The sequence below is a fragment of the Schistocerca nitens genome, chromosome 2, assembly GCF_023898315.1.
Source record: "Schistocerca nitens isolate TAMUIC-IGC-003100 chromosome 2, iqSchNite1.1, whole genome shotgun sequence".
In the NCBI taxonomy this organism is placed as follows: Eukaryota; Metazoa; Arthropoda; class Insecta; order Orthoptera; family Acrididae; genus Schistocerca; species Schistocerca nitens.
In genome coordinates this window covers 434,317,283-434,331,733 of record NC_064615.1, presented here as the reverse complement: position 1 = coordinate 434,331,733, position 14,451 = coordinate 434,317,283, and the positions used below count along the sequence as shown (strand labels likewise).

The window sequence follows — 14,451 nt, the reverse complement described above, 5'->3', positions numbered from 1 at the left end:
TACCCTCAGACTTCAAGAAGAATATAATAATTCCAATCCCAAAGAAAGCAGGTGTTGACAGATGTGAGAATTACCGAACAATCAGTTTAATAAGCCACAGCTGCAAAATACTAACACGAATTTTTTACAGACGAATGGAAAAACTAGTAGAAGCCGACCTCGGGGAAGATCAGTTTGGATTCCGTAGAAATACTGGAACACGTGAGGCAATACTGACCTTACGACTTATCTTAGAAGAAAGATTAAGGAAAGGCAAACCTACGTTTCTAGCATTTGTAGACTTAGGAAAAGCTTTTGACAATGTTGACTGGAATACTCTCTTTCAAATTCTAAAGGTGGCAGGGGTAAAATACAGGGAGCGAAAGGCTATTTACAATTTGTACAGAAACCAGATGGCAGTTATAAGAGTCGAGGGACATGAAAGGGAAGCAGTGGTTGGGAAGGGAGTAAGACAGGGTTGTAGCCTCTCCCCAATGTTATTCAATCTGTATATTGAGCAAGCAGTAAAGGAAACAAAAGAAAAATTCGGAGTAGGTATTAAAATCCATGGAGAAGAAATAAAAACTTTGAGGTTCGCCGATGACATTGTAATTCTGTCAGAGACAGCAAAGGACTTGGAAGAGCAGTTGAACGGAATGGATGGTGTCTTGAAGGGAGAATATAAGATGAACATCAACAAAAGCAAAACGAGGATAATGGAATGTAGTCTAATTAAGTCGGGTGATGTTGAGGGTATTAGATTAGGAAATGAGACACTTAAAGTAGTAAAGGAGTTTTGCTATTTGGGGGGCAAAATAACTGATGATGGTCGAAGTAGAGAGGATATAAAATGTAGACTGGCAATGGCAAGGAAAGTGTTTCTGAAGAAGAGAAATTTGTAAACATCAGGTGTAGATTTAAGTGTCAGGAAGTCGTTTCTGAAAGTATATGTATGGAGTGTAGCCATGTGTGGAAGTGGAACATGGACGATAAATAGTTTGGACAAGAAGAGAATAGAAGCTTTCGAAATGTTGTGCTACAGAAGAATGCTGAAGATTAGATGGGTAGATCACATAACGAATGAGGAGGTACTGAATAGGATTGGGGAGAAGAGGAGTTTGTGGCACAACATGACCAGAAGAAGGGATCGGTTGGTAGGACATGTTCTGAGGCATCAAGGGATCACCAATTTAGTATTGGAGGGCAGCATGGAGGGTAAAAATCGTAGGGGGAGACCAAGAGATGAATACACTAAGCAGATTCAGAAGGATGTAGGTTGCAGTAGGTACTGGAGATGAAGAAGCTTGCCCAGGATAGAGTAGCATGGAGAGCTGCATCAAACCAGTCTCAGGACTGAAGACCACAACAACAACAACAACATCTGTTAATGTTGAAGGGAAGCCAGATATGGATATCACCCATCGTGGTCTTGTTATATTTGTCTCAAATGAGTTGGCAATTGGTGATGAAGCTCCACTGAGCAGGTTGCAAATTCTATGTGATGATTTTCATATTCGTCATTGCCAGGTCAATGGTCTGATCAATGCTGAAGCCTTGTCTGAGGAGTGCTTGCCTGATACTTTGGCTACATAGGTTGAAGACTTGGACCCAAATACGACGTATGATCATGTGATATGGACCTCCATTAAGGAAGATAAGCAAAGGACGACTCATTCACTGTTGTGTGAGGCATCTCATGGGACAAATACCTACAACAGTAAGGCCAATGCATCGATTATTGATGGAGTTCCATCATAATGTTTGGCAACTTTTAAATATACATATGGGAACAATGAACATCAATTAATTAAAATACCAACAATTAATGCTACTGTCATACTTGAAGCTGGACTTCTGCTAGTCATGAACAGGTCAACAAAAACATCGGGCTGCGATACTGCTGTTGGTAGGTGGGTGAACTGTTTTGATGCAATAATAAAACCACTAGCACTGACAACTGTAGTGCTGATGTGTGTGAAGTGTGTTCTGAGTAGACGAATTTATTCACTGGGGTTATCATTTGTACTGTGAATGACAATGATGACAGTTACTACTGACAATAATATGATTACTACATTGGTACAATTAGTTCAGCAAATTAAATGAAAGGGTCAAGGAAATGGAAAATGTAATGGATGAAAAATTGAACAAAAGGATGTCAGGCTGAGACATTTGGTGCACAAATACGTGGAAGGATGTTCCAGTTAGATAGTAGAGCAGACTAGAGGTATAAGAATGTGCGCAAATTATCAGGGACACTGAGAAAAAGGAGAAATGGCTCTGAGCACTATGGGACTTAACATCCATGGTCATCAGTCCCCTAGAACTTACAACTACTTAAACCTAACTAATCTAAAGACATCACACAACACCCAGTCATCACGAGGCAGAGAAAATCCCTGACCCCGCCGGGAATGGAACCCGGGAACCCAGGCACGGGAAGCGAGAACGCTACCACACGACCACGAGCTGCGGACAGGGACACTGATAAAATGGTAGCAAATGGATTAGAAATAGTAGAGGACTTAGAGCCAAACATAGCTCAAAAGAAAGTTGGGATGGCTAGGCAACTAACAAGGTGAGTGATCAGGTAGATCACATTCAGCAAAAGACGAATGACATTGAGGGGAATGTTGCTAAGTGTATGAATGAGGTTGTTAAACTGAAAGAATATTTTTTATATAAATTGTGGTCACTCAAGGGAATGATGGAGGAACTAGATGCCAATGAAGAAAGACTACATAAGAAGAATTAAAGAATTTAATAGTAAGTTAAACAGTAAAAGTCAGCCTGTCTGCACTTGGGACTAAACTGTCAGAGAAGGCGGAATCTTATAAGAGTTATTTACGGAGTATAAAATAGGACTTACAAAAAATTATTCCATATTAGAAGTTACCAATGCTAACTACCGTGGGGAACTAGGATACAGAGTACAAGAGCGTCAACATACTATTAAGTGTAGGGAGAACGTTATTTTGAGAATAGGAGAAATCTGTGACATCACTTTATGGTGTTCAAACATAAATGTGATGCATACCCAGTGGTATTTTTGAAAGCATTTAAGTGTTATTACCTGAAACATGGGTGGATAAACAACAAGTAAGATTTGTGTTGAGTCGTTTGTAATGAGAAGCAGGCCATTGGGCAATGTAACACACGTGTGATTATTGGAACTTGAATTTGACTTAGCTTTTAAGAGTAAATACTGGTCAGATGGAGCTCAAAAGAAACTGACATTGGAATTGTTGAGCCCTACTTCTGATGGTACTTCTTGGAGAGGATAAAAGATTTTGTTGAGTAGTATTCTAATAAAGCAGTGTTTAGGTGAACTGATAACATAAGATTATTTAGCAAAAATGTTAATTGCCGTATCATCATCACAAACAGAAGAAAAGTTAGTGTGGCACGATTGGACAAACATTAATTAATTTTTTTTATTTTCTGGAACAAATGGATGTTCTAGTGAGAATGGGAAGGAGTAGTGCACCAATCACAGGAGACTGGACCCTCACAGAAATGAGAACAACTTAAGAAAACACTGTAGGGAACCATGAGGCGAATCAATGAAAGGAGGAATGTTAATGGCAGATGGAAGAGTAGGAACCAGTCAAGTGGACAGAGGTTGGAAAACCAGAACGGCAATAGGAGAGCAATGGAGAAAAACTAGCGTGCCTCAGGTCTGGGATCCACCTATCAGAGGACTCAGAACCAGGGCCCACAACAGTTGATGTGAGATTGTATGACTTCAAAATTTCTAGCAAGAGAGGGCAGGCATATCTTCCATTGGAATAGAGGCAGAAAGAAAGATGGGATTCATAATAGTAAGATGATTGGAGAAATCGCCATTAATGCCCAAAATAAAGAGATGGAAAAAATCTGGAAAACTGGAATAGTATCTGGTGAATGGAAAACAACACTGATTCACCTTCAATTCAAAAAGGGTAATAGAGCTGACATTAAGAAATATTGCGGCATTTCCATCATACCTCAAGCTTACAAGGTACTCTCCAAACCACTGCGGCTTATGCTGGCTGAGCAAGTCCATCATCAACTTGGTGCATATGAAATGAATTCAGGAAAGAGAGATCGTGGTTGAGCAGATTTGGAGCCTGAAAAGAGTTTTGGAAAATTACATCTGATAGTGGTCTTTATTAACTTATGTTTTGGTCAACTGGAAGATATTGTAAAGTGATAAAATCTGGAGTGGATGCTAAAACAGCGGAAACTGTCAACCAAAAATAAAATTCATAAGAGAACTCACCAAAAAAGTTTTAGTTAAAACTGGAGTTCAACAGCACGATGGACTTTCCAAATTTATCTTCAACTGTGTGTTATATAAGTTCATTCAGGATCGGGAAAAAATTTGCAAGGGAACAGCTACTAACAAAGTTCAAACTGGAAAATCAAAGCATGGTGTTGGAGTCAATTGCCTTGCCTTTACCAGTGACCTTGTAATCCTGTCAAGAAAACACTGCAAACACAAGTGGAACAAATAAACATGTTAATAGAACAGGCAGAAAAAACTGGCCTCCAAATTACTTTCGATAAAACAAAGCACATAATCAATATCAGAGCAGCACCCCATCACCTAACAAAGGAGTATGTTAAAACAGAAAAAAATGGACAGTTTCAAATACCTTGGTAAGACAGTTAAGATAAAAACTACTCAAAAGGATGTCAACAGCAGTAGGCAAGAGAAGATGGGTCACTCCTTTTCATAGGATGCTTATCATATACAAGAAAAAGGCAATCCCATGAAAGGCTAAACTCAGGCATAATAACACAATGATCAAATCCAAAAGTCTGCATACGAGAGAATGCCTAAGAATGATATGAAAGACAGAACTGAAAGAAGCTACGAAGTTTCGGTGCAAGACTCTTCACAAAATACAGTCCTACGATAACAGATGGGCAGTAAAGACTTCGAGAAAGAGCAGAGTTATACAGGGATAATGAATGGCTGATGAAATCAATAAGGAAAGGACAGCTGAAGTTTACTAGTGGCTTACAAAGAGTATGGTGGAGTTTAAAAAATGAAGACAAAGATTTTAAAAGGGAATCTGTTAAGAGTGTTAAGGAAATAGAGCAACAAAGAATGTTGTTGTTGTGGTCTTCAGTCCTGAGACTGGTTTGATGCATCTCTCCATGCTACTCTATCCTGGGCAAGCTTCTTCATCTCCCAGTACGTACTGCAGCCTACATCCTTCTGAATCTGCTTAGTGTGTTCATCTCTTGGTCTCCCTCTACGATTTTTACCCTCCACGCTGCCCTCCAATACTAAATTGGTGATCCCTTGATGCCTCAGAACATGTCCTATCAACCGATCCCTTCTTCTAGTCAAGTTGAGCCACAAACTCCTCTTCTCCCCAATTCTATTCAACACTTCCTCATTAGTTATGTGATCTACCCATCTAATCTTCAGCATTCTTCTGTAGCACCACATTTTGAAAGCTTCTATTCTCTTTTTGTGTAAACTATTTATCGTCTATGTTTCACTTCCATACATGGCTACACTCCATACAAATACTCTCAGAAACAACTTCCTGACACTTAAATCTATACCCGATGTTAACAAATTTCTCTTCTTCAGAAACACTTTCCTTGCCATTGCCAGTCTACATTTTATATCCTCTCTACTTCGACCATCATCAGTTATTTTGCTCCCAAATAGCAAAACTCCTTTACTACTTTAAGTGTCTCATTCCCTAATCTAATTCCCTCAGCATCACCCAAATTAACTAGACTACATTCCATTACCTCATTTTACTTTTGTTGATGTTCATCTTATATCCTCCTTTCAAGTCACAGTCCATTCCGTTCAACTGCTCTTCCAAGTCCTTTGCTGTCTCCGAGAGAATTACAATGTCATTGGCGAACCTCAAAGTTTTTATTTCTTCTCCATGGATTTTAATACCTACTCCGAATTTTTCTCTTGTTTCCTTCACTGCTTGCTCAATATACAGATTGAATAACATCGGGGATAGGCTACAGCCCTGTCTCATCCCTTCCCAACCACTGCTTCCCTTTCATGTCCCTCGACTCTTATAACTGCCATCTGGTTTCTGTACAAATTGTAAATAGCCTTTCGCTCCCTGTATTTTACCCTTGCCACCACCTTCAGAATTTGAAAGAGATTATTCCCGTCAATGTTTTCAAAAGCTTTCCCTAAGTCTACAAATGCTAGAAATGTAGGTTTGCCTTTCCTTAATCTTTCTTCTAAGATAAGTCGTAGGGTCAGTATTGCCTCACGTGTTCCAATATTTCTACAGAATCCAAAGTGATCTTCCCCAAGGTCGGCTTCTACCAGTTTTCCATTCATCTGTAAAGAATTTGCGTTAGTATTTTGCAGCCGTGACTTATTAATCTGATAGTTCGGTAATTTTCACATCTGTCAACACCTGCTTTCTTTGGGATTGGAATTATTATATTCTTCTTGAAGTCTGAGGGTCTTTCACCTGTTTCATACATCTTGCTCACCAGATGGTAGAGTTTTGTCAGGACTGGTTCTCCCAAGGCCGTCAGTAGTTCCAATGGAATGTTGTCTACTCTGGGGGCCTTGTTTCGACTCAGGTCTTTCACTGCTCTGTCAAACTCTTCACGCAGTATCATATCTCCCATTTCATCTTCATCTACATCCTCTTCCATTTCCATAATATTGTCCTCAAGTACATCGTCCTTGTATAGACCCTCTATATACTCCTTCCACCTTTCTGGTTTCCCTTCTTTGCTTAGAACTGGGTATCCATCTGAGCTCTTGATATTCATACAAGTGGCTCTCTTTTCTCCAAAGGTCTCTTTAATTTTCCTGTAGGCAGTATCTATCTTACCCCTAGTGAGATAAGCCTCTACATCCTTACATTTGTCCTCTAGCCATCCCTGCTAATCCATTTTTCACTTCCTGTCGATCTCATTTTTGAGACGTTTGTATTCATTTTTGCCTGCTTCATTTACTGCATTTTTATATTTTCTCCTTTCATCAATTAAATTCAATATTTCTTCTGTCACCCAAGGATTTCTACTAGCACTCATCTTTTTACCTACTTGATCCTCTGCTGCCTTCATTACTTCATCCCCCAAAGCTACCCATTCTTCTTCTACTGTATTTCTTTCCCCCATTCTTCTCAATTGTTCCCTTATGCTCTCCCTGAAACTCTGTACAACCTCTGGTTCAGTCAGCTTATCCAGGTCCCATCTCCTTAAATTCCCACCTTTTTGCAGTTTCTTTCATTTTAATATACAGTTCATAACCAACAGATTGTGGTCAGAATCCACATCTGCCCCTGGAAATGTCTTTCAATTTAAAACCTGGTTCCTAAATCACTGTCTTACCATTATGTATCTATCTGAAACCTGTCAGTATCCCCAGGCTTCTTCCATGTATACAACCTTCTTTCATGATTCTTGAACCAAGTGTTAGCTATGATTAAGTTATGCTCTGTGCAAAATTCTACCAGGTGGCTTCTTTCATTTCTTACCACCCAATCCATATTCACCTACTATGTTTTCTTCTCTTCCTTTTCCTACTATCGAATTCCAGTCACCCATGACTATTAAATTTTCATCTCCCTTCAGTATCTGCATAATTTCTTTTATCTCATCATATATTTCTTCAATTCTTCGTCATCTGCAGAGCTAGTTACCATATAAACTTGTACTACTGTAGTAGGCATGGGCTTCGTGTCTATCTTGGTCACAGTAATGCGTTCGCTATGCTGTTTGTAGTAGCTTACCCGCACTCCTATTTTTTTATTCATTATTAAACCTACTCCTGCATTACCCCTATTTGATTTTGTATTTATAACCCTGTATTCACCTGACCAAAAGTCTTGCTCCTCCTGCCACCGAACTTCGCTAATTCCCACTACATCTAACTTTAACCTATCCATTTGCCTTTTTAAATTTTCTAACCTACCTGCACGATTAACGGATCTGACATTCCATGCTCCAATCCGTAGAATGCCAGTTTTCTTTCTTCTGATAACGACGTCCTCTTGAGTAGTCCCCGCCCGGAGATCCGAATGGGGGACCATTTTACCTCCGGAATATTTTACCCAAGAGGACGCCATCAGCATTTAACTATACAGTAAAGCTGCATGCCCTCGGGAAAAATTACGGCCGTACTTTCCCCTTGCTTTCAGTTGTTCACAGTACCAGCACAGCAAGGCCATTTTGGTTAGTGTTAGAAGGACAGATCAGTCAATCATCCAGACTGTTGCCCCTGCAACTACTGAAAAGGCTGCTGCCTCTCTTCAGGAACCACACAGTTGTCTGGTCTCTCAACAGACACCCCTCTGTTGTGGTTGCACCTATGGTACGGCTATCTGTATCGCTGAGGCACGCAAGCCTCCCCACCAACGGCAAGTTCTATGGTTCATGGGGGAAGTAACAAAGAATAAGGTCAACTAAAACTTGGGGTGAATGCCACTATTAAAAATCAAACTGAACTTGTGCATGACAGAGAAATCCTGGATTGGAACATGAGAAGTGTCTGCGATAAATCGTAGCTAGATAGCATGGCAGTAGTTTAATATGAATTTGAAAGTGGACATGAAATTGTCTTGTATGATACCTCTATCATTACAAGAACTCCCTTGACCATGCACTGAGTGTCTAATAACAACTCACACAGGTAGCACTACTCCCAAACCTAGTTTGGAAACAGATTTTCTGTGCCTTATGGTCACACTGAAATGGAAAAACAGAACCATATACTTTGCCAGAGCTTTAATTATCATCGTGTCTGGAAATGAGGGACGCCCTAACCAAAAACCTTTCCATACCCACCCAATTTACATAACAACCTAGTCCATCCCTACGCCACTCCCACTCAAAACCCCTTTCCACACATATCATATGTTTGTGGATGACCGAGGTACAAGAGCTGCCCAATCCACCTACCCAACACTTCCTCCTGTCACAGGCTTATCCTGTCCAATCAGAGGCAGAGCCATCTGAGAAAGCAGCCAAGTCATAAAGCAGCCCTGTTGCAATCACTGCACAGCTCTTTATGTCGGTATGACAACCAACCAGCTGTTCTTCAGAATGAATGGCCACTGCAACATACAGCTGAGCACAACATCCTCGAGTTCAATGGCTGCTACACAACTCGGGCCAACTGATACCATCCCTCCACCACCAGCTTTTTGAACTACACAGATGAGAGTTATCCCTGCAACACTGTTCTTTGCACCCAAAATCCTCCTGGCCTCAACTCTTTAACAGTTTCATCTTCCTCTGTCCTGTTACCCCACCCTAGTCCACGTCTCTGTTTCACTTTCATCATGCACTGCACCCTACCAGCTCCAGTACCCATGTATAACATGCCTAAGCCTTGCAACTGCCACCTCTCCCTTCCCCCATTCCTAGCCAGCATCACTGCTGCCTCTCTCCAATCTTCTAGCCACCCACTTCGGACCCTCTAACTGCCTCCCACCTCACTTACCCTAAATAATCGACCAAACACGTCCCCTGACCCTACCCACATCTACCTATCGAAATGGAGTCGCAACATTGTGAGTCCAGCAGCTCATTTTTGAGGCACATGGGTGCATGGTCTCCTTTACTCCTAAATTATTTACATTCTGCCAGAACTTTCCTTATACTATTTATTATGACAGCTAATGGTTTCTGAGATAGCTCATTAAAATGAGCTATAGATATCAAAACATATAATAATACCTTCAATAAAGACAGTGGTCTGCAGCTGAGTACAATGAGGAACGTTGCCACTGCAAGGTTGAAAGGGGCATGGCACACACCAGATGAAAACAAAGAACACTGCCTTATACTGCAATGGTATGAGCTTCAGTGACATTACAGGTGTACCATGGCTATATAAGGAGGAGGCCAGCAATCAACAGTAGTCAATTATCTCTTGACCATGACTGAGGAGCACAGATGTGATGTGTCTGAAAAATCACTAAGATTTTGTTCAATAACAATCCTATTTCTAAAAATCAAATAGTACTTTGTCTTGTTTGTGCTAGATAAGACCATTCCTGCCAAACAACAAAATGTAAAAGTGAGAATACTGTGTATTAATATTATAGTGATGTCAACAATAAATGTCGAGTTTGTGACAGAATAAGGTATTAATGACCATGACACACAAAATGATAAATCAACATTTATATTATAAGAACCATAAAGCAGTTACTACAGCAAATTAGTGACTCAAATATTTACAACTTACTCTAGAGAGTTTGTAGAGAGCAATGGCCTGAGGAAAGTCCTTTGCTGATAGCTTGAGATCTCCAGCCATTTCCAGTAGCTGTTGCAGATTGAGGCCAAAAATGAGTGCCAAACGTTCAGCTCGTTCTATTTCAGAATGTTCTAATATCAGTTCCATAAATATCTCAACAGGAGGATGGCTGCAGCAAGTGACAATAATACAAGTTCTGTTATAAAATACAATATTTGGCAATGCATGTCAAAGTGACCACAAAAATAATTTAACATAAATCAAAAGTTTCAACCAAACAGAGCTGTAGAGATAAGTGCTGCTATGTGGAAGTTGCTTTATTTTGTATGTTTCACACTGCACATCTTAAGCCAATGACTAATAGAACTAGAAACAAAACTAGCATCTGCAAACGGTAACGCTTTTCTTTTCACCACAAAGAATTCTGATGATCACACTGTCAACTTTGACAGAACACTGTGTTTTATTCATTTATTGGTAGGAAGATACAATGCTAAGATTACCTTCACTAGTTTTTCCTAAACATACAAAATTGTGTATGTGCCTCAACAATCGAAATTCCAGAGATTTCAGACACTCCCATACATACATTAAAAGAGAGATTATACCTAACATAAACTATTTCTGAAAATTACATTAATAAGCAACAACTATTAATAGTTATGTGAAATAATTTGTGTGTGTTAAAAAAGAAGCTGTAGGTGGAACAAGAAACTATAGCTTCGTAATAATGCTTTTTTTTTAATTATACTTCTCAGAATGAGTTTATCTGTTACAGATTGCTCAAGCTTATCACAAATACACTGACAAAGCTACATCTCAACTCTGTAAAACACTATTAAGCACATGGCAAAGGCTAACTTCTACTGTGTAATAATTAAGGCTTCTTGTCACTCCATTCACATATGGAGCATTTGACAAATGATTCTTTTTATTTCTTACATGGTTTTGTGCATCTTGTTTATCTCAGCAGCAGTGATACACAAACATTCAAGAATATTTGTAGATTACTCCCTGAAAACTTGTTCTTCAAGTATGCTAGGATGTAATCCATTGATGTAGTTCTTATGGAAGTGTGACAGAGATGCTGAAATAACATGAATGGGAATCTTTGGAAGAAAGTTGTCATGGATGCCTGTGGGTAACTTACAAGAATTGGAATTACACAGATGACTATGTGATACTTCTGGTACCTCCATCATAAGTCTTGTACAAGGATCCCCATAATAAAGTAAGAGTTTAGGGTATGTACACAGGTATACACAATCATTTCCCCTTGGTTCATATGTGAATGAAATTGGACAGAAACTAGCTAATATTAGTTCGAACTACTTTCCACTCTGAATTGTATAATTGTTTGCTTAGTATAAAATCAGATGGAGATGGTTTCAAGGTAACCAACAAAATGATATTGTTGTGAATCTTGCACAAATCTCAAACAGTTTCAATTAATTCTATATAAATGTAGTAAAATCTGATGTAGACTTGACAGCATTTCAGGACAATGTTAATTTCAGCAACATACTTGACAGACAAACTATATATCTTGAACATTTTCATAAAATCAATGAAAAAGACACAGAAGACACACTATCATCCCTTAAAAAAATAAATAAATAAATAATAAAATAAAAAAAATCAGCTGGCTAGTGCAGAATATCATCCACTGTAATCTAGGCAGCATATTATATTATTTCACACCTCTTAACTATCATCATCAATAAATCCTTAGAAATTTGTTTCCCTACTGTATCACAATAGGCTGAGAGAAAACCAATGTTCCAAAAGGGGTAGACAGAAGATACAGGAAATTACTGCCCTATTGCTCATTTCCCTGTTTTATTCAGAGTAATCAAAAAGATTGTGATAAAAAAATTAGAAAAGATGGTGACAAAAGAAAATCGAGAAGATGGTGGGGGAAAAAATCAACCAAACCGGGAGGAAAAAAAGAAGATTGTGACAAAAGATTGAAATTATTCTTATGGAAAAGGCCATATACTGAAACTGTTACATTGTTGCTTGGATTGCCCACATGAGACTAAGTTGTTCCGTATTAATTATTCTTATTATTCCAAGAAGATATATTGTGTGATTGAAGCTTGGTTCAACTTTATTTGAGCCTCAAAGACTCTTTTGTTTATAATAGTGATTTCTATCTTGGTCTTTGTATGCTAAATACATTGGTCTTAAAAATATTGAGCCCTATGCCTGCACAACACCCAATCCAAACCCACTGTACCTAAATCTCACATTATATTTGGGCAACGGTGTTAAAATTACATCTGACAATACCCCTATCATCATGAGGACTAAGATTTTCTGGTAGAGCTTAATAAAAAAAAAAGCTATATGCATCACAATACCTAATAATACCCACAATAAAGATGGAAGCTTCCAGCTCAGAATAACATGTAACTAGGCCATTGCAATATTGAAGTAGGCGTGCCGGAGGTGGGTCAAAAACATAGTACTGGACTAACTAAACATAAGTGATATTGCAGCCAGTAACACAATTATACAAGGATGTGGACATCATGCACACAGCAGTCAGTTACTGCTTTCCAATGGCTGAGGAACACTCAGTCAAAAGCTCAAAAAAGTGTAAAACTGCAAGCTGCATCTGGAAGCCTGAGAAGATTTTATAAAGACTAGTGCAAAAATCAAACTTCATCACCTCACAATCCAAGCCTAATATTCAGTGTCACAATCAAATTCAATCACACTACTCCAGTCAACCATCTCCTTTCACTTATTTGAAAATGCCACTTTACTATGCAGTTCCAACCTACGACCAAGAGAGGAAACTCAAACCCTGCCTACAACATTTTTAATGCCAATTCCAGAGAGACCCTCATCCCCTTGCCTAAGGTATTTTCCTCCAGGCACTTCTGGAATACCTCAGTTCCAGTATACCTCCGTGAAAAACATCACCAAGAACCCAAACAGTTCTCAAGCTGAGTCCAGAGCAGTCCTCGACCTCTGCGTGGAAAGAAGCTCCACTACAGTGATATTTGGCCATGAGAGTATGTGGCAGAGGGTCTTTTGTCAGCTGTCAGACAACTCAACATAGAAAACTGTTCCTAATGACCTCAGTCCTGCAGAAATTCCCAAAATCTCTAGACTACAAGGACTTACAACTACCTCCAGAGGACTCCTCACTTCTCCTGATCCCCCCCACCTGTTTTCCACAAACTCTAGAGAGAGGTACTTGCTCTCGAACAAAATCTCGTATTCAATTACACTTGTAGACTTAACATACATTATCAAATCCTTGTTTTATTCACACACACACACACACACACACACACACACACACACACACACACACACACACACACACACACACACACACAGACCATATTTCCTTATTTACTTGTAGTCTGTTATACTAGCCTCCTCCTCTGCTTTCCTCTTGTTCTTAACTGCGCCACTCATTTCACTTCTCATTTTCTCTTCCTCTCAACCCAGTTTTACCTCTTCTTATTCTGTTCTTCTCTCATCTCTGGACTGAAGCTGTCACAATCCTTATTTTTTATGTACTGTAATAACCTTCTATTGTCTGCGACTTCTACCCTTTCATCTTTTTCTTCTCTCTTCCCAGCCTTAGACTGGTCCCTCTCAATCTGGGATCTAAGTAATCTGTCCCTCCCTTTAAACCTTCCGATACCTATCCTTTTTTCTCTCTCAGGGAAGAAACTAATAGTCCTAAAAGCTATAAATAGTTACCCTATTTTGAAATGTCCACTGGAATTTCACCTACTGCAGGTATCTCTTGGACAGCACTTTCATCTCTATGTAATTTTACAACCTGAACAAATTAGCCTTTGCAATATGCATATCAGCAAGTGTCATCCATATGGACATCAAAAAGAGATTATTTCACAGTTATTTTAAGTCAGTTATTCCACTTGGTACAATTTTCTGAAGAATGGCATCAAACATCACAATGTTATAAATACCATAGGAAAAAACTGTCAGAAATGTCTGCTGTCCCATAAAGAGACTCATGATTATTTAAAAATTTAAAACACTTGATACTGATATTTCAAACACAACTACACCACTTCTCACAGAAACAGATTCAAAGATATAGAATGACATATTTATCTGTGGACTGCTGTTCTTTTTATTTTCCATGCGGTTGGCCAATAAAAAGAATACAGCCTACTTGGAACATGTTATCATTCTCAATGAACTACCTGTTATGAAATATTGGCATCTCCTCTACTTTTATTTGCATCTTTCAGCAGTATTTGGAATTTTGCCACTTC

At 39.0% G+C, this 14,451-nt stretch overlaps 1 protein-coding gene across 1 annotated transcript in view; it reads right to left on the bottom strand.

Annotated features, from left to right (window-relative positions):
* Window positions 1-14,451, bottom strand: part of LOC126236303 (uncharacterized) — a 451,155-nt gene that overhangs the window by 331,308 nt on the left and 105,396 nt on the right. The window contains exon 9 of the mRNA XM_049945503.1: window positions 10,172-10,349. Coding sequence (XP_049801460.1) covers window positions 10,172-10,349 — 178 coding nt within the window. The remainder of the gene's footprint in view (window positions 1-10,171; window positions 10,350-14,451) is intronic.